This window comes from Salvia splendens, chromosome 8 (assembly GCF_004379255.2).
Source record: "Salvia splendens isolate huo1 chromosome 8, SspV2, whole genome shotgun sequence".
Taxonomy (NCBI): Eukaryota; Viridiplantae; Streptophyta; class Magnoliopsida; order Lamiales; family Lamiaceae; genus Salvia; species Salvia splendens.
This window is the reverse complement of record NC_056039.1, coordinates 5139352-5162726: the sequence shown is the minus strand read 5'-3', so window position 1 is coordinate 5162726 and position 23375 is coordinate 5139352. Positions and strand designations below refer to the sequence as shown.

Here is a 23375-nt window from a genome sequence, read left to right as displayed (position 1 = left end):
TGTGATGATAACTTAAATTATCATTGTAGCATCATTGTGGGATTAGATTTTTTGTCTAAAGAAAACAAAATTACAGCATGCTTAATATATATAGCATGCATGAATAATGGAGTGGATTTTTAATATAGCAAGCTGAGACAATTCGAATTTTGCACGATTCTACATTTGATTCCACTTGAGGCCAATCAGTGTGTTTTCCATATTTTCTATGTTATCGTTTTACAGTTTAACTTCCTTATTTTAGTTATACTACCTTTTGAGAGTGGGCATAGTGACCAACTGAGAATATTTTAATTGAATTGGTACATTGCATCTTTCTACTAACTTATTGTGGCATCCCAACTCAAAATTATGAGTACATATTTGTGTAATAGTATCGACATGCCTTTGTGCATAAACATGTATGATGTCATATTTGTTACAACCAGTTTATTTTCATTGATTCGTTTATTTTCATTGATTGCCTAACTCACATTTGCTAAAAACTGTAACAAGTAACAAGGCTGAAAGTTGAAGCAAAAGATTCACGAGATAATCAACTTAATAATACGTTTCCGTAAACAGTCAGGACAATTCAAATGAAAAGTCCACAGTTGAAAAGAATAGAGGCATTATTCAACAGCATTGTTAGAAAAAGCACAACATATATGTCCAATCAGAATGGCATCATCAGACGACAATCTTGAAACCTGAAGACCCGAAAACCTGATACTGAAACTCAAGAAACAGCATAAAATATTCAGCTTCACCTGAAATATGATAGTGGTTTCTTCTCTACACCTGAAATACTGTTTGAAAACGAGTATCGTGTTGATATTAAGTACTAAGAAACTAAACGTGCATATATTATATAACCTGAAGACATCATCCACTTGATCAAGAATTCTATGACATATAGTATGATGTTACACAAGGATGAATACTATGTTTACTTTTGCGAGAACGAAGGAACTAAACAAGAATACTAGTATGAAAGAGGAGAAGAACCGGAAAAAAATACTAAAACAAACTTACAGAACTGAATTGACTGTGACAATAAATAACCAATGACATCAATGTCGTAGCCTGTCTGTCTATTTGATCCCGACTCTAACAAAAATATACTGTACATACTTTCTCCTCGTTAGCACTTGAGTACAGGATGGATGGGATCACTGTAGTGTGGCTGCAGGTTCAAGATTGACAGTAACTCATCCTGTACTTACTCCAACACAGCAACCTCCTGGTCAACTCTCCAATAGTTGGCGTCATTGAATTCCTTCATTCCAGCACCGTCATCTACATCCTCCTTTTCTGGTTTCTTTGGACTGGTGTTCCTTTTCAGCGGCCCAGCTTCACCGACAATGCCTTCCTTGAGAGCCTGTTCCATAGCCTTCTCAGTACCCTCCATTTCCACACCCACAAATTCAACATCCTCTTCAAACAAAGAGGGCACACTTTTCTGACTCGAAGTGGTTTTAGCCAAACCATCACAGACATTTATAGGACTGATTCCATTGGGTACAGGTTCTCCACTTGAAGTGGGGTAGACAGAAGCACCAGAATCTTCAACTGAGTTCATAACATTTTCTGTGATGTTTTTATGGTCATCAAATGGATTAACACCAGATCCACCAACTTGAAAATCAGACCCCTCTCCCCATGCTACCCACTCAGGTATTGGTCTGTCTCCAAAAGGGTCGTCGTTGTCTGGTGACTCAAAGCGAAAGAAACCCAAGTCATTAGAAGCACCAGTTTTCTCAGTCATGGTAACCGAGTCCCCATCATCCCTGGAGTTGTTTGCACCAAATCCATTGAAGCCATTAGCCTGAAAACTAGACGATCCATTCGGAGAAGACCTGCTCTCTGTCATTTCCTCATCCTCTCCAACCATAACCTCATCATCACTGCTGCTGTTACCACCATTTGTTATTCCATTCAAATTAATATCATCCATCATGTCAGAGGATGAAGTATTCATTGGCACATCACCACCATTTCTGTCATCTTGGAAGGCGAACCAGTTGGAATTTGTGAACAAGCTGCTGCAAATTAAAACTTCATTTATTAACAATCCCTCCTTAAATTTGACTGCCAGGTATGGCCTTATAATGTCGAAAGCTTTTTCCGACCATTAATGTATTCTAAATTCCTTATACGTTTGAAAAGCTTTTTCCGACCATTAATGGATTCTAAATTCCTTATACGTTACAATTCACAAACACCTCATGAATTTGTATATTGCAGAATATTAAGAGTATTGACTTAAGACAAGCAACAACCAGTGGAAAAGAAAATTCCAAAACTAACTGCCACATTTGAGCAACCCAGGTGTATATAGAGATTTTATCAGGCCAGTGCTACTAAATTTACCGAGACAAAAGGTTAGAAGACTACTAACCTCCCTTGATCATCACCCAACCTTAGGGATGAGATTACAACCTCAGCAGATTCATCATCAAAGTAAACCTACAAGTCCAAATTTGGAGATATGAGCACTGAGAAAATCATTTAGGCAAGCACAAGAAAAATAATAAAGTACAAGCCTGATTCCATAGAACTAGAGACTTGAAATAGAAGGGTTCATCTTTCCAGCTATGCAATGTGAGAATACTGAAGTAAACGGAATGCAGATTACCTCATCATCACGATCAAAAGATCCATGACCCTGTAAGTACGAAAATCATAAATAGATTTTAAAGACATTCTATAAGAATTTTAGATAAAATATTAGTAACTCCCTGTTTACAAATATACCTCATTATCATCATTGTCATATATGCTGTATCTAAATGCCTGGCTTAAATTGTTTGCAATGGCTGCAACATCATAATCTCTATCCTGAACATCTTCATCGTCACTATCCCTAGTTCTGTCCTGCAATGCAGTTGGTCTCCTGCAAAGAGGTAAAGAATAACTCATTCCGGGTAACAATCTAAAGACACTTTCCTAGCAGAGGGAGTTAGTCTCCAGGAAAAAGGAAAATAATCATATTATGTCTTTGAGGGCATGCAATGTCTAAAACCTGCATGCAGGTAACTTACGGCAACCGAAGGTATTCAAAGAGACGAGGGTTAGACTGATGCGCAACAGTGAGAATTAAATACTTTAACAAACTATTAGAGAGCAGAAATTTGTCATTGCTCTTAGTCATATAAGTTTGACCTAAAGATGCGGTTAATAAATGGATAAGACAAAAAGTAACATTGTCGCAGAGTTAAAGCAACTGCAAAACATGACTAAAGAGGCTTACCCACAAGCCCATCGATATACATTTTCGACTACATTACGCTCGTGTAAGATAGTACTCTGCCACTCACTCCACTCATTGTTTTCCTGAAGCAAATAGAAAACATATTGATTAAACACTCACAGAGCATATAAGAAAAATGAGACAGTGTGTCGAGCATATTTGTGTTGAACAGATTTAGTACAAATGTACAATGCCTTGGAAGTTGGAATTGGTGGTCATCCATCTAAAACGAGTATTAAATATGTTACTGACCTGAAGATGCTTAAGAATGCGATCATCGGTGTTTCCCAGATGAATAAGTTTATTTGATATCCGAGTCAAATGTCCAAAATATCCTGCTCGAGGGGCCCATTTTCCGGGTGCTGGTGAAGTTGGCTGCATTATCATAGCATCACCACAGCAAATCACACATCAAACTCAACATAAAAATAATAAATATCGACAGAGGCAACATGAAAAAGGTCCACACTCAAATGGACGGTCCATTTGTCATGCTAAACAAAGCATCGAAACATGACAGGAAACTTGATGGTGGTGTGAAGTTGCCTGCATTCTCATAGCATCACCACAGCAAACCACACATCAAACTCAACATAAAAATAAAAATAAATAATAAAGACAGGCAACATGAAAAAGGTCCACACTCAAAAGGACGGTCTGTTTATTATGCTAAACAAAGCATTGAAACATGGCAGGAAACTGGATGGTTCTTTCAATAATTACATAAGCACAAAACACCCCTAAAAAGTGGATGGTTCTTTCAATAATTATGGATTACCTGATTATGTGTGCCAGAAAGTGTTGGAGTTTTTTCTATATTAAGAATTTTTCCAACCAAGTTACAGTCCACGAGAAGATGGTCAACAATCACATCATTTTTGTTTTCCAAGCAAGAATATATGATGCTTTCCACATGATGATGCAAAGCATTATTATATGGATACCTGTACCAAGACACACCAATGAAAACAATATTAATGTTGAACTACTGATACCTAGTTCTGCTAATGATGAGATTAAAGAAACTACGGTTGCATAAAATAGTGTTTGCTACTAATATGGTACAAACAAATAGCAGTAAATAAGATTCTTACTCAAAAAACAGATCAATTACTCTCTGAATAGTCCCAGAGACTACCAATTCCTTCTCTGCAACCCCACTGCCAGTTTTTAGCAGCACCGCAAGAAATTCTACAATCTAAAGCAGGAACTACAATTTATCAGTTAATCTGAAAAATGACCAAGCAAAGGAGACAAAAGGGGTAAGTGAAAAAGAGAAGGGAAAGCAGTAGCTTTATATGTCAAAGAAAACTACATTAACGTGCCTTCTATGAAAATGAATGATATTATGCAAACAAAAACCACAAAGGTAGAGCCAGAGAAAGTTCTTGAAAATCTATCAAGAGTAGAATAATGTGCCGTCTACGAAAATGATTACAAACAATGAAACAAGCTCCTTATATTCAAGCGTAATTTAGGGTCAAATGGAGGAAATATATATATCAAAGGCAAATATTCATTAAAGCATGTCAATTAACCTTCAGACGATGTTTTCCAAGAGGCGGCTTCAATTCACCATATGTTGTGGGCAAAATATTCTCATCAGATGTAACATTCAGAAGCATCAACAGCTCACCTGAACACAGATAATTACATTATGGAAATTCAGAACTAGAAGCATGTGCCAATAAAAGTTTAACTGGCTAAGATATGGTAATCATCCACACTAACAATGCTGGAAATTCCAGGTTAGAGAACTTGGGATGACAAAAGTCCAATCCAATAAAATAATTGAATCTCAAAAATTCTAAAGAAACATTGGTCAAAACTGTCATAAAAGTACAGACCCAGATAAACTGTAACACTCATGAGTCATGACCAATGACGAATGACTAATAGCCATGACAATAGCGACCAGAAGAGCACGGCTAATGAAATCCTAGTGATTCACCGATCTCTCAAGGATTGTACATCAGTCAAAAAATAGAGAAGGAATAAAACCAATGAGTTAAAATAGAATGCCAACTGGATATCACGAGAACATGTGAAAAATGTTAAATATTCCTAGATATGCTACAACTGACCTAGTTTTGGTAGCATGGCGCATACAGTATCAGGATCCGCATTTATTGGCGATTCACATGCATGTTGACCTCTGAAAGAGTACATTAGTGGTGAAGGAAGTGATCTTTTCGGATCCAGTAACGAAATACAAACAGAGAGTGAATGGACAAGAGCAGATTTCGACTGTGAATCTTCAAGCGCATGACCAAAAATCCTTGCCACAAAACTGCATGTTCAGGAAATTATTTAATGAACTTTTTTTTATCAGACTAAGTAATTGTTCCGATTGTTGGAGATATTCGACTAAGCTCTGCTGACCTTGGACTGGATAGTTTAGTGGCCAGAGGCGATGGTGCATTCCTGGTTATAGAACATAATGCTTCAGCTGCATTGGCATGTACTTCGGGTGGGTTCTGGAGGAGACAAAATATATACAATAATCAGATATTACAGCATCATAAAGCAAAGAAGAAACTATGCAATAAGCAAAAAAAATGTACAACAAGCAAGGATCAAGCTGGCATCAGACCAGTTAAGTCTATGGAACATCACCAAACATTAAATATCTTAAAAGAATGTATATGATGCATAAGATCTGCTGCAACAAACAACATGAGCAGAACCTGATATCAAGATATTAGCCAACATTTAGAGAGGTGGAATAACTAACATGAGCATTAGAACGTAGTAATCTACATGATAGTTAAAATGAAAATAATGTGAAATTGGTTTGTTTGCTTAAAACCAAGTAACCAACTCCAGGTATTTTATCGTAATGAAGAAAAATAACCATTAGAAATGAAGGGATTCTTGCTTGAGGAAAATTTATAACTGCAGTGCAGCTAAACAAGAAATAATCACAGAAGCCAGTGGAGCAGTATATTTAAGTTCTATAAGCATATTGGCCCATAACATAGCAAGTATTTCCCAATCAAAGAAACATGACCATAGTGTACCTTGTTTACTTATTCCAGACTGTAGCAAAAAATTTTGATGATTGATCAATTTAAACATGACAGCTCAGGAGAATAGAAGGGCAGCAGATACCAAACTAACTACTCCATATTGATCCCAGACGTCATAATTATAGCTAGGGACTCACCGAACTGGCATCATTTACTACATCACCAGAAAACAATTCCTTTTATGGCAGATTGCAAGTTTTGAACTTACCAAGGTATTGAGCTTGTCCACAATCATTTCTAACAAGTTGCTATCTGTCAACCATTGCACAATATCCAGAGAACTTGGATATAAATGATCGTCTGCACTTACAAGTCGCACCAACACCTGATAACAAGGAAGCTGATGAGACGGGATGATAACCAACAAGCAGCAAGAGATAAATTGTCCACAAGGGTAAGAGTATCTAGCAACCACAGTGTTCTAAGCAGAAGACAAAAAATAAATGAGAATCTACCTCCATGATGGATGTGATACCGATCAAATCAACCAGCTGCTGAAGAACTTCTTGGTGGGCCTGCAAGCACATTTGCCGCAATTCATTTTCAAAAAAATACAAGGTGGAACAAGTCTCATAATGTAACAGCAACATTGTTTAAGCAATCTACTTATAAGGATACTTTGCATTAAATGATGAATTTTATTGCACCCAAAATCCACTTGAATTGGCTAAAGGAAGCCCTTAGAATCAGTATTGCTGTGCTGAATTTGAGCATCTGCCATCAGGCTATTCAAAATCATTATAAGCTACATCAGTTTTATCAAAGAGTGACTGGGATCCTGATGTAGAAACAAAAAGTCATCAATATACTCAATAGTTCTTGCTCTATCAGCATAGCACCATTTAACTTTATGTTCCCACTTACAGAAGAGGGCTTCGAAACTAAAGTTAAGAAAGCAGATTTCTTCCTCAAATCTCACCATTTGACATGGTTATACAATGTTTTTGTGGCCTTCATCACTTGAATATATCAAGTCAGCTATCAAAGTGACAGATCTTAAGTAATCTCTCAGACATGTTCTGTCCATAATCCATATAAGTAACTTTTCAATATTTAGGACATGGAATTAACGAATCAAAACCTACATGAATAATGTAGGAATGAAGCTGCAACAGAAAGGCAAGCCACTTCTCTCAAAAGAATCTTCCCCGGGCATGCAACTTCATTTATATCATTATACATTTATATGTTATATTTCTAAAATACTACCAACTTGATAGAGATAAAGTGCATGCCTGACTTGGGTAAAATATAAAATCATACCAAATATAAAATGGCTGTGAACATTAAGGTCATATCACTGAACTTCCTACAAACTATGCAACAATTAATGGAAATTCAGTTTTTCACTCAATAGCCCTAAATGATTAAAGAATAGACAACATATTTATGGAAATATGGTCTGTAGCAGACCATAAAGAATTCAATTTGTAATGTTTCATGCCCCCGTCAAAAGAAAATGGAAAAGCAAATAAAACTGGAAGGAGGAAAGGTTGCAGAAGAAACAAAATCAGGCATTTTGCTTTCAAAAATCAGATGCGTGAGTATGACTAGCATGCATAACTTTCAAAATGCACAGTCCATTACCTTAACATAATTCATTAGTGGGATGGTCTTCCGTACCATTAGGCATACTGCAACCTGCAAGGCCAGATATCACATTAAACAAGCTGGTTGGGTGTGGTTAATCCACAGTAATTAATAAATTTTAATTAAATTTATAACCGTAAATTCCCACCTTGCTGAAGTATCCAGCCAACAATGCACTGTGAGGGCGGTTTGGTTCCAGAAAAGAGAAGAGTAAATGCATAAGCTGCAAGAAAAGATTACATTGAACTATCATCTACATATCAACTCCAAGGTGGAAATTAGTTATATATTTTCTTATATTCAGAAGGACTATCTAACCTCCTCTTCCTCTACCAAAGTCTTCAGGATGACATCAATTTCACATGTGAAAATTTCACACGCAACAAAAGGGAACCTAAAGCATGGGGAGAAAGGATTTAGTCACAGATGAAACAACTGATGTACTAGAAAAAAATTGCACCTGTGTGTGTCAAACTTCTATTTACATCTGAGAGAAGAACCAAATAAGAAGATAAATTATGAATTATTTAAAATTTGTTAGTATGTGAACTTACTTGAAAGTCCGTTTGCTATCTGCATCCTCTGGGGATTCTTCAACAATATATCGCACCAGCTGCTCAACCTGAGCTCTATCTCTCAAACTGAAACCAAAGAAGTTAATGCATAATCAACAGGTCAATATTTCCAACGAAAGGTGAACATGTGCATTAATTTTATGGTAAATGAGTAAGAGAGACATGCAGGGTCATACAAATTTATGAGGCGGCTGTTTAATGCTTTGCACTCCTGGATTATCTCCTCTTCATCCAAGAGCTCTTCCAGTGTAAAGTTTTCCTTGTCGAGCACAGACTCAACCTGAAGCAAGAAGCATTTTGTCAACACAGGTAAATGAAGACAAACAGAAGGACCAAGTGTACATAAGAATTCAAGCCGTGAAAGCTTTTTCCTAAAGAGACTTAAACTAAACGTTGAGCTTCAATTACAACTAAACGTTGAGCTTCAATTACAATCTCTCAAGCCAATAAGTTGGAATGAAGCAAAGGTACAAGGATAGAGTGAGTAGCCACTAGAATACTAGATAGATGAGCGCAAAGCAGAATCATCGTGATTCTTATATATGCAGCATAAAAAGAAGAGGACTTTAGTTCTCGCACAGAAAACTTGAGCTAATACATTATGGTCAGATTACTAAGAATCATATTGGCAAAATTTTGACAGAAATAATTAGGTTGTACAAGTGCTAGAAATTTTGTATAGCCTTCATTTCAACTAACTGTCACTAACCTCTTCTTTATCATGCTCACCATTTCCCATCAAAATGATGTTATGCATACAATCAAACAGGCAAGCATCTCACTGATTTCAAAGTTCTATTATTGGTTAGCAGAAAATACGGTTATATTTTTATTATTTTGCCATTATATTGATTGTTTGACCTTGTGATAAATAGTGTGTTTAAAATTCCTTTTTTTGCTAATTCCATTTATTAGACGTATTTCAAAGATAAGAGTAAGACCAACTAGATTCAGCACCTTTGACAATAAAGAAGAATTCTTACTGCACTCCGCATTAGCATACAACTTTTTCAGGACACAAATCCCATCCTCCAGACCAACCTTAAGAGATTAGAACTAGAATTTTACTCCCATTGATGAATAGCAGAATAGGAAATCAGGTCAGTTTCATATTTTTCCTTTTAAGCTAGCAAACTTCTGTATCATCCTGTTCTAGACCCATTGTATAAGTTGATCAGAATTGCATTTCAGGCTTCCCCTCAAACGAGCCAGGTAAGTAAAATTGAAAAATGATTCATTCATCCCAGTTCCCACAGCTATCCACTTGAACAGATGACAACTTGAGTGGTTTTGAGAAGATTATTTAACATTCCTTTGTACTGTTCTATTAGCATTTAGCAAGCAGGGACAACAGAGGCATATTAGCTCATTAAGAAACTGCAACTAATGATCTCCACAAGGTTGCCATCGACTTAGTTTTTGCATGAGTTCTATGAGAATCAGTCAAAGTAAATTATTAATTGGATATAAAGAAACCAAGAAAGCCGTTTTGGTTCAAAGCAGAACCAGAGGAGCGGTCTCTACCATCGAGAAGGTAAAACATCTCTCTGCCTCTACTGGAGGTGGTTAAGGTCATGTAACCACATGACGTAATATGATAAGTGGTTCATAGGCAAATAAAGAAAATCAATAACTTAATCTACTAGTCAAACAAACACAAATGTGAAAGAACAAGTAGCTGATAACTAGGCCAGCAAAAGCTTTAAGTTCCCCATCCAGCTTGGATTTTCCACTAACCAACATGGAAAAGGTAATTCAACACCAAAATCACTTCATGAATCATGAATCCAACAACTGCGAATCCGACTTAACCGAGACAGGTAGCTGACAAAAAAAAGCAACAACTCGTCCTGTTGACTTACAGGAGAAGAAGTAGAAAGAGCTGCGTGCTTCCAAAACATGTTGTCTACGCATAAACACGCGGGGAAATGACCGTCTGAAGGTAAGAGCCGGAGCAGCGGCGACGGCGAGCAGCTAGACAAGCAGAAGAAGCTGAACAGATCTGTAAACCAGTAATTGTGAGTCAGTAAAGGCAAAGATAGGAAGAGAAGGAGATGGTGTGTGGAGATTTGAAAGGAGGGGTTTAGGGGAATTTGGAGCGAAAGAAGTGTGGTGGGGGCAGGAAAACCCTAGTTTTGGGAGATTGAATGTGGAGAAGAAGCTTACTTGACTTCTTTTCTTTCTTTTTTCGTTTTCCGTTATTATTATGCACTGAAATATGAGGGTAGCAAACAATTCATCGTGTCTGTTAATACTAGCACTAATGTTTTGAAAACTGTGGTCCGGCAAGCAAACCGGTGAAACTATTGGTTCACCGTTCGACTGGTCAGACAATATATATTATATAAATATATCAAATTTATTATATAATAAAATGTAACTTTGATCAAATTGATATATGTAAATATATAATTTAGTGAATAATAAATATTATTAAATTTAATTGTGGATAAGTATAACTAAATTTTAGTGAAATATAAATATAATTATATAAATATGCACCTAATATATTAAAATTTATATTTAATTAGATATATATATATATGACAATATTCATATTTAGTGTAATAAATTACTATTAAAGTTTATTAAATAACAAATATATAACTAACCTATTTTATTTACAATTGGTCATAACTAATTAATCAATTTATAAAAATAATAATTAATCATAGACTGAATGAAATTTATTCATTGATTATAAGAATAACTAAAGTTATTGATATATCACAACAATTGAAGTGGTGGAGTGGTAATGGAGTTGGCCTCAAATTTTGAAGAAATCATTGAAAATTTTGAAAAAACGGTTCAACCGATTGGCGGTTCTCGGTCGAACCGCCCGGTTCATCCGATCCAAAACGGCTCAACCTTCTGGTTGTTTAAAGTGGTAAACCGGATTGGACTGAGCACCGGTTTACGGCCGAATCGGTCCGGCCGATCCGGTCCGGTTTTCAAAACACTGACTAGCACTATTAGCAAGTGACAATTAGTCAAAATGACTTCAATTTATTTCATTTTTAAGCTTATTATTATTATAAATAATACTAATGAGTTGTACAAATCGCATGATCTTTTGTAAATACTTACACAAAATAAGATGAACAAATAAAAGAAAATATGTTTAAGGTAAAACTTAAAAAGCATACACAATTTTAAGTGACAATTAAATAATTGTAGATATATTCAGTGGTATATCTATAATTTTTTTGACATAATTTAGCATCAATTTTTATCTAAATGGTGTATGTAAATTCGGCATTTAAAACCAAATCGAGCCTCACAAATCACAATAATTTGTATTAAGAGCATCCACTATAGGTGGCCTTCCCCAATAGCCCCGCCCCCTTTTTTTGTCCACGGCCACAATTTTTTGTTCATAGCCCCAATTTTTTCCTCCACTGCCCCACTATAGGCGGACACTTTCAATAGCCCCGAAATTTAATAACCAATTTTCATTTTAATTTTTTCGTTTCGTTTTTAAATCGGCTGAATTGAAATAATTATAAAATGAGGTAATCGAGACCGAATATCCCGACGGCTGGGAAGGATTGCCTCCATATCCCGATTCGTGCGAGCCAGGGGATTCGTCGTCTCCACCGTGCATTTTTTTAGAGTGAAAGTGTAGATAGTGAATGAAGGGAAAGTGTGTGAAAATGAAGGGTGGGAAAGTGTGTAAAAATAGATGGTGGAGGAATAGTATTTATTAGTGATTTTCGAAAAGAAAAAAAAAATTCAAATGGGGCGGACGCCCATCGCCCCACTATAGGATCGCCCGCCATCGCCCCCCGCCACCACCACAGCCCCGTCCTCGCCCCCTAGTCGCCGAAGCCTCTACCGCCCTAGCCCCGCCCCCTTTTTTTCTGTCCGCCCCGGGGCGGGCGTCCGGTCCACTATAGACCGCCCCCTCCTCGCCCCGATTTTCCATCCGCCCCCTTTGAGCCTATAGTGGATGCTCTAAGTGTTGGGATGAATATCAACTACTGCGAAGATAATGATACGGAACAACAACCCATACCAATTATCAAGCTCTTGCTTACTCAACATTGGGACAAAACTCATAAAGTAGTGTAAAATTTTAGACTATGTATTCGTATGATTTTAATTTGATCATTTAGGAATTGTAATTTATAGTACTCCATATTTTTATGCATTTGACTGAATTGATTTTTATTCAGAGTGTACGAATTAGATAATCATTTTTAATAAATAAAAAATTATATTATGCTCTAAAAGCACAAATCTAAGAACTTTAGGGATTAAAAATAATTTGAAACAATTTTGAGTAGCGAATGAATATTTGTAGTTATTATATGAGGAGTGTGAACATGAAGCAAACTTTATTTGGACATAGTTTAACTACAACCAGAAGAAGTTAGCGCAATCAACCAAACCAAACATCTACTCCTACTACCCAAGTGGGACCCCCACTCAGCAGCCGTGGCCCACCTCACCTGAAAATCGCTCCGCCGATTCCGAACCTCAGTTCAGGTGACATCTCATCGCCGCCGGCCTAGATCGGAATCGACGGCGTCATCCGTCGTAATTCCTCTTTTTTTATAGGTCGTCCTCGAAATCGTGGATTCAATTGCGCCGTTGAATTAATTGCGAGCCAAATGAATCTGAGCCAGGGAGCGGTGCATCCAGTGGAGGCGCCGCCGCTGCAGACGGAGGGTGCGGGGAACGTGCCGCTGCCGCGCGTGCGGATGAAGGATCTCCAAGGCATGCCGGGGACGGTCGGCGGTCTGGTGTTGCGCGTCTGTCAGTTTCTGTTCGCGGCGGTGGCGCTCGCCGTTATGGCAACCACCAGTGACTTCCCGTCGGTCACCGCCTTCTGGTATATTAGTAATCCTTTCGCATATACTCCAGATTTTTTATAATTCGGTTACTGGTTATGGAGTGACTGTTGTTTGATCAAATTTTTTATACTACTGTATGTTTATATCTTACCTTGGCTTTGAGGATGGATGCGATCAGAGTTGTCATCCCAGCAAACTAAAGGAATTTCTTAATGCCTGCTGAGCTTCTGAGAAAGCTATAACGCTGAATTTCTTTACTTATTTTATCGGTATTAACATTAAGAAAATACTCAAATCATACAACTTAAATGTAATTCTCTAAAATTTCTGATTAGATTCAGCTCTCTGCACGCTATGTAGTTTTGTGAATATAACTCTAGCTGCCTTAGATTAAAGGTACCTGTAGAGTATTAGTTTGACTGGACTTATAAAGTCCATGTGTTTGTTTATCTTGAGAAAATATTTTGTTTTTGTTGGTTGTGACTTGTGAGAAGCCGCTAGTTCGATTAGAGGGTATACGCTCTTTCATGAAATCTTTGGACATCCATGATAAGATTAGGCTTTCAGATAATATATCAGAGCAATGTTATTCAGGATATTAAGTCCTAACAGTGAGAATAAGTCCTTCACGAAAATACCTATAAGGCAATATGAAATTTTCCCACATACTATGTAATTTTAAGGGAAAAAAATGACTAGTGTGTAAATATCCACCAGCAATAAAAAAAGTCAAAATGTCCCACCTCTGTATACATCTATGATCCATCGTAAAAGTTAAGTAGTAGTAGAATGTTATGTCCTTTCTCCGTGCTCGGCAATTCTGTACCACTTTCTGTTGGCAAGGTGTATTGTTTATCTAATCTTGCAAGCTTATGGTTTACATCTGACTGTACCCAGTCCTTGGACAGTTGGACCTTGAATCTGTACTTTAAGCTACAAAACTGAATCATGTAACCAACAAAGTAGAGATATTTTCAACTGGGCAGCTTGGTCTCCTACATCTTTCTTACTGCTCACAAGGTAAAAAAGAACACAAAGTTTTAAGAGTCAATAATTCTCCCCAAACTTAGGGCATGAAGTGAAAACCTTAATGTATTAGCACCTTGGAGGCACACTACTCAGTTAAGGTTTGCACCTTACAAGTTTACAACATGACCAATATGGCAAAAGAAGGGGGTGATTGCTGGAATTAGGTTCTTTAACTTACAATTTGTATAAGTACATTCTTTAACTTACAATTTGTATAAGTACAACGGATATACTTAGAGATGAAGACATTGAATCTATAGAGAATGATTGAGAAGATATAGGAAGTGTCCATCTGGAAATTTTAGAATTGGATTAAGAAGAGGATTAGGTATTAGGCTGACTTGTTGACCATGTGGATCATCCTTTTTTTGGTAAATGCAACATTAAATTTAAAGACCATGCACCAGTGGACGCAAACCTAATATCTTTGGCCTTAGTCATTAAACACTCTATTGCTAGGCCTACGCACACACACTAACCATGGCTTTAATGATGATAAGAAGTAATCTAACAGGTGGATAAAGAATTATAAATATATTTTTGAGAATTAGTAAGTGCATGGTTTCAATTTTCCTTCTCTTGACCATGTACCTTTTTAGCTCTTTATAAGGACTACAAAAATGGCATAAATAAGTATATAAGTTTGTACTTGTCCTTTATTGGGAACATTTGTCTTAGATTTACAAATCTTTGACGTCCGGAATATGACTTCTGATGTGTTATGAGGCTTATCAACTTTATCATATGGATTATGGAATTGTATTTATTTTCTTACTTTGTGAACTTTTTCAAGAAGGTAAGTACCTGCACCTAGTTTCCAAGAACCCTCTGAAGCTTACACCTTAGTAACCAACATATATTTTAAGGATGATGTGGAACTTGACTCTGTATAGATGATGTTCCACTGCAAAACTAACTTAGTTTTCCTTATTCTTTTCTCTCTTAGCTACCTTGTTGCTGCTACTGGTTTGCAAAGCATATGGAGCATTTTATTAGGAATTACTGATGCTTATGCACTTCTTGTGGGACGCCGTTTGCAGAATCCTCAAGCTGTTAGGTTATTTGCTGTTGGTGATGGGGTAAGTGTCTCCAAGGTTAAGAAACCATATACTCACAGATCATAAGTGCGCAAAATAGTTAAAAGTCAAGCACCTTTGTCTTAGTCTTGGTGGTCTCACTATGTATCTGCCCTTTTATCTTTTAAACGAAGCAATTTGTGTATATTTGAATTATATTTCTTTGGCTGTCTGGTAAAATTTTTGAATTCAGCATGTAGTGCATAGGGCATTGAGCATTATAACTTATAGATTATAGATGTGAACAGTAATGTGTAGTTTTATCCCTGCCACTTGACATCTATCTTTGTTTGCTGACAACCCTATTGGCATTTGTTTTGCAACTGACTATGGTGATGCTCATTTCAGTCTATCGGAATCATGCACTAATACTTATCACTGTATTCACAACTTCCATAAGTGTTGGCTGCTAAAGTCCTGCAGAAAGTTATACTATCATTAATCGATATTGTAGCCCCTCATTTGCATATACTTTGTTTGTGACATTTTCTTCATGGTAAAACCAGACTGACAAGGGTGGGCAGATTGAGATATGCTACTATTGAATCCAAACTAAAGGTGTGCATGAAACAATTTCATATTCTTAGAAGAGAATCTGTTAATTAAAAAAATGGCATGTTAGGTATCTATTATTATTTGCATAGATTGTGATGTTTGCTTTGTGAATTATTTTATTAAGTGACTTCTATTGATTTCATCCCGGGTTAAATAATTTTCAACTGTAATCTGCAAAAGTTCTCATAACATTGGCACTCTGTATCCCATGCTCAATTTGAGCACAGTGCACCATTTCATCAAGAATGCACTGTTGGTTTATGAACTCAGAAGCAGGACTCATGTTTATTAAATCTAAACCACTTTTTTTTGTTGGCTGCTGCAGGTTACTTCTAACCTAACGTTTGCTGCAGCATGTGCATCAGCAGGCATTACTGTTCTGATTGGGAACGATCTGGCCGCCTGTAGTAAAAATCATTGCACAGAATTTGAAACTGCTACTGCTATGGCCTTCCTCAGTTGGTTTGCCGCATTGCCTTCTTTCTTGTTAAATTTTTGGTCATTGGCATCCAGATGAAAATAACTAATATCCTGTGATCACAGACATAAATTTTGTGTTGAAGAACTCTATCATGTGTAGTAATAGTGATATTTCTCTTCTTCATTCTCCAGTTCAATGTAATCAATCAGTCATGCTGTGTGTGATTATTAATGTGTACAGTACAACTCCAAAACCAGTGCTCTCTTGTATATAAACAGTGCTAGTTGAATGCTATCTTGTGTATGAGCATTGGTTTGGCTTTCAAGTCAAGTAATGTAGGAAACAGATACTTTCCTCATTCAATAACGCAAATCAGATTTAGCAATGTGATTTAGCCTTTGTTTACTTGCTTCGTTTACGAATTGGACTTGCAAACAAGAAAAAGATACCACCTATAGAGAGTAGAAGAATTTACATTGAAGGATCACAATTTTGGAACACTCTATAAATATAGATTAGCAAAAACAGACATACAAAACTTTTTGATTCCTCCATTTTCAGTTTTAGTTTTCATCATGGAATTTACATACTTAAACGAATGACCAGTTGACGAAAGAGAGCGCGAGGCAGTGAACAGAGGAGTTCTCTTCTGCAGCAAAGACCTTCCACACGATGGCTTGTTCATACGAGATGTGCCGCCCCATCGTCGACATGCAAATGCCACCAGGCAAGTAAGCAAATCCCTGAAATAGGTAAAACCAGTTCAATCAAAACCATAGGAAGAAATGCAAGTTAAATGTATCAAGTTGTCACCTCTTCCATGATCTTAGAGAATTCCGAGGACAATGCCTTGCGGCCGGCGTCATCAAATATCTTATCCAATGCGATATCTTGCAGAGAAACCAGTGTGGTCTCCAGCATGTCGAGCCCAGCCTGATTCGCGAATATAAAAACTGGCTGAGCCTGCTACAACGGGAGAGAGGGAAATACAATGTTACAAACACATTCATGGCCCAAACAGTGTATATAAGTACTTCTGAGAAACGACTTAGGGCAAGAATAATTGAGAAATGTAGATGTACCTTCAAGGAGCAGCATAAGATGGCATCCTGATGATGCCAAAGCGTCTTCAATACTGAGTCACCACCTATGGAGTCGGATCTTAGCAACTCGGTTCCCACATGGTAGCTGCAAATGATACAAAATATATCTCAAGATGTAAAACCATCAAACTGCATCTCATTTTCGTGTTTACAAGCCTATGTGTGAAGGTGGTGTGAGATTTTATTTTAGCAGTACCTATAGCTCTGGCATATCCAATGTGCAAGCGTTTGAGCTTCAGGAGAGACTGGAGACACCTTTGGACCTGCTGTCGGGCTCAACCCTGATGGAGATATAGCTGTGGCAACCCTCTGTACCGAGGAGATCACACTACGGACGTATTGACATGCCATTGTAGCAACGTTGTCATGTAAATTGCTCTCAAATGGGAATTGGAAAGCAATAGTCAATACTGCTCGTGCGCTGTAAGACGACCCTGTATTTTCTGCACCATGGCTGGTTGCTGGGCCAACTTCAAGACTCGATGTCAAATCTAGTGTCTTGTGCAAGGTCAATTCATCCTGTGCATCACCCTGTTTGTACCGATAATTAGTTTAACACAATTCACTAATATTCAGCTATAGGCTAATAGCTGAATAAGAAAGGAGTAGATGCAGACACGAATATGTGATATAGATAAACCAGACAAAACTCAACTGATTTTGAATCAAGTGGAATTATGCGGAAACCAGAAGGTAGCAGCGGTGCATCATCTGGAAACATCTCGTCAATGGGTGCAAAAATAAGTTCCGAGCAGGCTCCCACAGCATTCTCATCGACTCCACTGCACATCTGTTATAGAAAGATGCATTCAAATATTCAAATTGCAAATTCTGGTAATAAGCTTGAGAGCCATCTATACGAGCAAGAGACTAGAAGACCTGTAGAAGATGAACGTCCCTGGATGAAAAAGCATCCCCATGGCCTTCCAAACGAACAACTTCGAGCATCTGTGACACCGAAGAACCAAAACAATCATGAGACTAGGAATTGATATCTTCCATGCAGAAAAACTAAAATCATGTTTAAAAAACAAGCCGTGTGGCGCGGGATAGCACAAGTTACAAAAGAAGGAAAAGGCATATACCTCCTCATGTTCAATCGTTTGACCTAGAGGCATGATTATCTGGGTTCCGGTGAATCTTGTAGGCCTTGTTACAGGATATGAGCATGTGCTCGACTTCAATGACATGGCAGCATAGGCATCAACAGTAAAGTCTGCCCACTCTGATCGATGCTCCCTCAAAAATCGAACCAACATTGCTGGAGGGACGTTCTAGTAAGAGATATAGGGCTCAGGTTAGTACAATAAGTAGTTGGCACATGTAACCTGGTGGATAAAGAAAGAAGAGAACCTGAAGCAGCATAGATGCTTTTGCACAAAGAACACCTCCGAGCAGCGGAACAACGCTTGCATCAGCAGTCAGATTCTTGGCTGAATTAATGGCAACTACTACATCTTCAGCACCATCACAGTTTAATATCGACCATCCATCGCCGTTGAACCCGTTGATGGCATCATTAAAGCCTCTGCAAGGAACAAGACATAATTGTAACAATTCTTAATATCTATGACAGAATTTAAACCTACACAGCCATATTTAGTTTGCAAAGGAGTTCGGTTGAACAACTATTACCTGCTTAATCTCTGGGTGAAGGTCCGCAAAACAGCTGGCTGGCGACCAAGACCATATACTACTTCCCCACTTGTCTCCTGGGCTATCTGCCGAATATATCTTAGTGCCTGTAGGAGTAACATGTAAAGAGGGAAATAGTAAACAACTAGCCACATCAAAAGAAGGAATAAATTAGAAACCACTGTTTTGCAATTGTCTCCACTTCAATAAGAAACAAAAACTAGATAAGACAGCTATATCAAATAATACATGAAAGCCTTTTATATGCTGTACAGACCGAGATTGTCATTTTCTGCGCCACAACTTTTGACGATTCATAAAGTGGCCGCAGCACCTCTGGCACGCTCCACGCCTGGAACAGTGCAGTCAGACTTGCTTTATTATGTTGCATCCATCAATAGAGAATTTGCTGAGCCAATTAAACTAAAAAGGGGAGGGGAGGGGGGTACCTGGAGATTAACGTGGTCCACGATGTGAATAATTGATCCTCCACCATCACATGGCCGAATCAAATATCCAGATGGAAGCATTTCAGCTCTAACAAACTGTGAAGCTGAGGTTGCACATGGACCAGCTCCAGTGCCAGAAAGTGATGTCTCACATACCTTCACAATTATAAGAACAACTAAAAATCACATACATAGCAGCACACAGAAATCATCAGTTTCTTCTTTCTGTAAGACTCTGAACGCAATAATGAGATTTTCCATGCTAGCTAAGTGAAGACGACATTGACATGGGAGACTGAGCACATATATATTCAGTCAGAAAAAGAAAGCATTTTTACAATGCTGGACCAAGCTCTAAGACATATTTAAATAGTTCATAGTTCATATATCATGCTAGAGGCCTTGTGTAGCACATCATAAATGATGAAAATAGTACTTATAGCATACACAATCTTATTCAAAATCATCACACATATACCGACAATAAGCAGGTAATACTAAAAGATTACTTACCACAAGGCTGCCATTTTCCAATGAGGTTGTGTATCTTAGAGTCCAAAAATCGCGAGCCGGAGCCAGAGTAGTCGGTGCATATGTCTGAAAGCGATAACAAGTTATAAGTTTTTGATATAATAGCCTGTACTAGTGACATATCATCCTATCAACCTGTGTATGCAAGAGCTCGATGATTCCTCCATTTCCAGCAGGAAACATAGTGAAAATCTCTTGGCCTCGACAGTCACGGAACCAAGACAGACGATCTTTAAGGATCTCAGCAATCTGTAAAGCATGAAATCCTCTCAGGAAAGAAGCTAAAATTTGCAAGTCGAGATATCTAATAACAATGGACGTTATTCAAACAAAGATATAATCCAATTATTACTTTGATTACCTTAGAAGGTTCTAAACTAACAAGACCACAAGCTCGAGCTGCCACTCCACCTCGACGTTGTGAGATGGCAAATATTCCAACCGAATCCGGACCAGGCTGAACAGCAAAATCATAATCACAAATCTTTATATTTGAAAGGGCCTCCTCACTATAATTCAAACAGCCACAGGAAGATTAAAGAAATAAGATTGAACCTTCATCCCAGGCATCTGGACCCAATCAACAGCCGTTCCTGTAGCCTTTGAGAGGAACTCTGCCAAGGTCTCCTCAGCAATAGAGAGGAGTCTGCCAAAAGCATCATATATATGCAAATATGCATTAAAATGGTAAGAAGGCCAACAATTTTGCATATGTAAGAATTCAAAGGATCAGATGAAGTACCCAGCAGGATTGTTAGCATCTCTAAGAGAATGCTGTGGGGTCGTGACCGCTGACTCAGAACTTGCATCAGCGGTCGGTACAGCCGCCTGGAGAAATTCCCTTAAGAGTAAGATATATGTTTCCATACTCAGAGAATTCAAGTGATTGATACCATAGACATTAGACACAGTGCAATCTCGTTTTGGCAAGTTATTCGATGTAAGATTGGCATGAAAAGAATAAAACACAAACAATGAAAGTAATGGTCAATTTTGCACTACTAATATGTCGTTAAAGAATGATAAAAATTGCATCTTGGGGGCGAGAAGATAATAGATCCAAGTCCAACAGCAGTAATCTAGAGGAGAGGAAACAATGAATTACATACAGTTTGCAACTGTTGCCTCATATAACCATTCTCGCAAACCAGGTGAGAAACCTGCTTCTGCAGGCGATCGTTTTCCTCCATCAACAACTTATTCATAGCGCTCAATTTTCTGTTGACACTCTGAAGCCTCGTGGATTCTTTCCGCTGCTTCTCTCGACACCTACATTCACTCGCCACAACCCAAGTACCCTCAATCAAATTCATACAAAATGCACCAAATTGAGGAATGAAATGAAGACTAATTGAAAAAAGTAACAAAAAAGACCAAGATTTGTGTCCCTCACCTGCGGTTCTGGAACCAGACTTTGATCTGTTTAGGCTCAATGTTGCAAAGAATCGGGCATTCCCGGATCAGCTGCTGCCGGCGCAAGGAGCTCGGCTTAGGGCACTCGGAGTAGACCCTCTCCAACGCCTCCACCTGCTCCGCCGTGTACCTCACATACTTGCCGGAATCCAGATGCTTATTTATGCTCCCGCTGCTATTCTCCCTCTCTCTATGATGCTGCGCCACCATGGCCATCCTAGCAATTTCTCCCAAAAGCCAATTCTTGAAAACTCTCTGCAGCTGACAAAGATTCTCCAAGATTGCTTCTTGCTGAATAATGAGAAAAGTCGGAGGTGATAAGATGAACGATCTTGATTGAAGCAGAAGATTCTATAGCCCTTTTGGGTTGGGTAAGGAAGACACCTCTCACACTTACCTTATGAAAAAAGGTAACAGCTCAAGAAAAAAGCCAATCAGCCTTGCACGTATACTATCATCACGCGGACCGACAATACGATTTTCTCCCTTTTATTCAAGCTAATTTCAGAGCTATTGGAACAAAACCGAAAAAAAAATCTTTTTTTTATTGGGTTTGCTGCGCTACAGTGAAATGAATGGATATAATTAAATTTGAGGGGAACGAAATACCGTGGAGAACCAGAAATTTTGGTGCCTAATTGAGGGTTGCTCTGCCTAAATTACAAAAAAAAAAGAGATGAGCTTGATTGAATTGGACAAGTGGCGCAGTAGAAGGGATTACTAAAAATGCTTGTGTAGAAAGAGGAAGAAGTTCTCAAGGCAGAACAGCAGTTGTGGAAGATCTAAGAGGAGAGAATAGAATTGGAGAGGAAGAAGACATGTCAATAATAATGTTCTTTTTGGGCTGCGGTGAAGTGGAGAGAGAAAAGGTGACCAGAGACCCAGAGCTGATTCAGGGATTCAAGAATCAGGAAACATATTATATTGAGTTGGAGAGAGAGAGAGAGCTGGCTACGTTTTGTGTGTGTGACAGAGAGAGAGGAATGGTGTGAATTGAAATGCTGGGGATGGTTGCTCCAAAATCCAAAATTGCAGAAATCATATGTTCTAAATATATCTATCTTCTCTGAGTATTTCTCTCTAAATTATTTTCACTAAATATTTCGGTGTTAGTATTAATTTTAAAATTCGTTTTTAAATTAACTCATACTTTCAAATTATATAATGCTGAAAATACGAGTTTGGCTACTAAAAAGAATGGATCTCAAAATGAAACAAAGACACCTAGTTTGAGTAAATTCCACGAATGTACGTCATTGGAGATGATATCCGCCATTTATACCCGGAAAAAAATATTTTCAGTGATGGGAAAGACGCGTGAGCCTCTTGCGTGTTTTGAAACACGAATTTCACCCGGCCGGGTGATTTGAAAGTTAAAATCACCCGACCGGGTGTTCTCTCTGGACTCCTCCTGTCTTAAATATTTCACCCGACCAGGTGTTTTGAAACTGGAAATTCACCCGATCGGGTGTTTTCAAACACGCATGAGCTTGATGCGTGTTTAATTAAAACACGCATGAGAGTAACGAGTGTTTTGTATACACGCAAGAGACTGTCGCGTGTTTGGTTTATCAAAGACGCGAGAGCCTCACGCGTCTTCCCATCACTGAAAATGTTTTTTTTCCGGGTACAAAAGGCGGATATTATCTCTCACGACGTATATTCGTGGAATTTAGCCCACCTAGTTTCTCTGTTTAATCTAGAAAGCTTATTTTATAACGAGTTAAATTTTTCGAAAATGTGGAGTAATTTATAACGAGTTCAATTATTCAAGAATGGAATAACCCATAACTAGATAACTAGACTAAGCGTCATATGGTAATAAATAAAGTGACACGTATTAATATTGAGGTGATTAGATGGGTTATTATATCAGATTGTCTTTTAATAACCAACTCCACCCATAAAAAAATAGTGCCCGCTGCCATTTTCAAGTGTCTC

The 23375-nt window shown here is 37.9% G+C and overlaps 3 protein-coding genes across 8 annotated transcripts; 1 reads left to right on the top strand and 2 right to left on the bottom strand.

Annotated features, from left to right (window-relative positions):
* Positions 1 to 821: 821 nt before the first annotated feature.
* On the bottom strand, positions 822 to 10645 carry LOC121744441 (serine/threonine-protein phosphatase 6 regulatory subunit 3-like). 2 transcript variants are annotated; one of them, XM_042137974.1, is made up of 20 exons: positions 10593 to 10645; positions 10289 to 10428; positions 8603 to 8706; positions 8406 to 8492; positions 8170 to 8245; positions 8000 to 8074; positions 7849 to 7902; positions 6717 to 6776; positions 6470 to 6586; positions 5615 to 5709; positions 5317 to 5522; positions 4771 to 4868; positions 4327 to 4430; positions 4011 to 4176; positions 3485 to 3607; positions 3233 to 3315; positions 2737 to 2875; positions 2618 to 2647; positions 2381 to 2448; positions 822 to 2024 (listed from the first exon to the last, which is right to left on the bottom strand). In XM_042137974.1, the coding sequence occupies exons 2-20, from the start codon at positions 10325 to 10327 to the stop codon at positions 1202 to 1204; spliced, it is 2547 nt and encodes an 848-aa protein (XP_041993908.1). In that variant the 5' UTR covers positions 10328 to 10428; positions 10593 to 10645; the 3' UTR covers positions 822 to 1201. The 2 variants fall into 2 exon arrangements, with proteins under 2 accessions (XP_041993908.1, XP_041993909.1); XM_042137975.1 differs by lacking the exon at positions 10593 to 10645 and having other exon boundaries at positions 822 to 2021; positions 10289 to 10586.
* A 2115-nt stretch (positions 10646 to 12760) lies between these two features.
* Positions 12761 to 16597, top strand: LOC121743155 (CASP-like protein 5A2). Of its 3 annotated transcripts, none has more exons than XM_042136377.1 (4): positions 12762 to 12914; positions 12987 to 13260; positions 15198 to 15330; positions 16208 to 16597. In XM_042136377.1, exons 2-4 carry the CDS (start codon positions 13040 to 13042, stop codon positions 16397 to 16399), a joined length of 546 nt encoding a protein of 181 aa, XP_041992311.1. In that variant the 5' UTR covers positions 12762 to 12914; positions 12987 to 13039; the 3' UTR covers positions 16400 to 16597. The 3 variants fall into 3 exon arrangements, with proteins under 3 accessions (XP_041992310.1, XP_041992311.1, XP_041992312.1); XM_042136378.1 differs by having other exon boundaries at positions 12766 to 12914; positions 13055 to 13260; XM_042136376.1 differs by having other exon boundaries at positions 12761 to 13260.
* Positions 16598 to 16731: 134 nt separating this feature from the next.
* On the bottom strand, positions 16732 to 22459 carry LOC121743154 (homeobox-leucine zipper protein REVOLUTA-like). 3 transcript variants are annotated; one of them, XM_042136374.1, is made up of 20 exons: positions 22044 to 22459; positions 21832 to 21944; positions 21415 to 21725; positions 21131 to 21290; positions 20764 to 20849; positions 20577 to 20667; positions 20383 to 20478; positions 20157 to 20270; positions 20004 to 20087; positions 19491 to 19646; positions 19319 to 19393; positions 19042 to 19148; positions 18760 to 18934; positions 18492 to 18680; positions 18286 to 18354; positions 18062 to 18196; positions 17603 to 17937; positions 17386 to 17491; positions 17117 to 17269; positions 16732 to 17046 (listed from the first exon to the last, which is right to left on the bottom strand). In XM_042136374.1, the coding sequence occupies exons 3-20, from the start codon at positions 21648 to 21650 to the stop codon at positions 16894 to 16896; spliced, it is 2520 nt and encodes an 839-aa protein (XP_041992308.1). In that variant the 5' UTR covers positions 21651 to 21725; positions 21832 to 21944; positions 22044 to 22459; the 3' UTR covers positions 16732 to 16893. The 3 variants fall into 3 exon arrangements, with proteins under 3 accessions (XP_041992308.1, XP_041992307.1, XP_041992309.1); XM_042136373.1 differs by having other exon boundaries at positions 21415 to 22459; XM_042136375.1 differs by having other exon boundaries at positions 17117 to 17266; positions 21415 to 22458.
* Positions 22460 to 23375: the final 916 nt, after the last annotated feature.

Bases quoted from the DNA above. Each gene is read 5' to 3' on its own strand.
- LOC121744441 (XM_042137974.1), bottom strand. From the start codon at position 10,327: ATGTTTTGGAAGCACGCAGCTCTTTCTACTTCTTCTCCT. The intron at 8,707-10,288 runs GTAAGTCAACAG...TTCTTGCTTCAG, and splicing joins CTCTTTCTACTTCTTCTCCT to GTTGAGTCTGTGCTCGACAA. The intron at 5,710-6,469 runs GTAAGTTCAAAA...TGTCTCCTCCAG, and splicing joins TGGACAAGCTCAATACCTTG to AACCCACCCGAAGTACATGC.
- LOC121743155 (XM_042136376.1), top strand. From the start codon at position 13,040: ATGAATCTGAGCCAGGGAGCGGTGCATCCAGTGGAGGCGCCGCCGCTG. The intron at 13,261-15,197 runs GTATATTAGTAA...TTTCTCTCTTAG, and splicing joins CCGTCGGTCACCGCCTTCTG to CTACCTTGTTGCTGCTACTG. The intron at 15,331-16,207 runs GTAAGTGTCTCC...TGGCTGCTGCAG, and splicing joins TATTTGCTGTTGGTGATGGG to GTTACTTCTAACCTAACGTT.
- LOC121743154 (XM_042136373.1), bottom strand. From the start codon at position 21,650: ATGGCCATGGTGGCGCAGCATCATAGAGAGAGGGAGAATAGCAGCGGG. The intron at 20,668-20,763 runs GTACTTCATCTG...TGCTTTTGGCAG, and splicing joins GATGCTAACAATCCTGCTGG to ACTCCTCTCTATTGCTGAGG. The intron at 20,271-20,382 runs GTAATCAAAGTA...CATGCTTTACAG, and splicing joins TTAGTTTAGAACCTTCTAAG to ATTGCTGAGATCCTTAAAGA.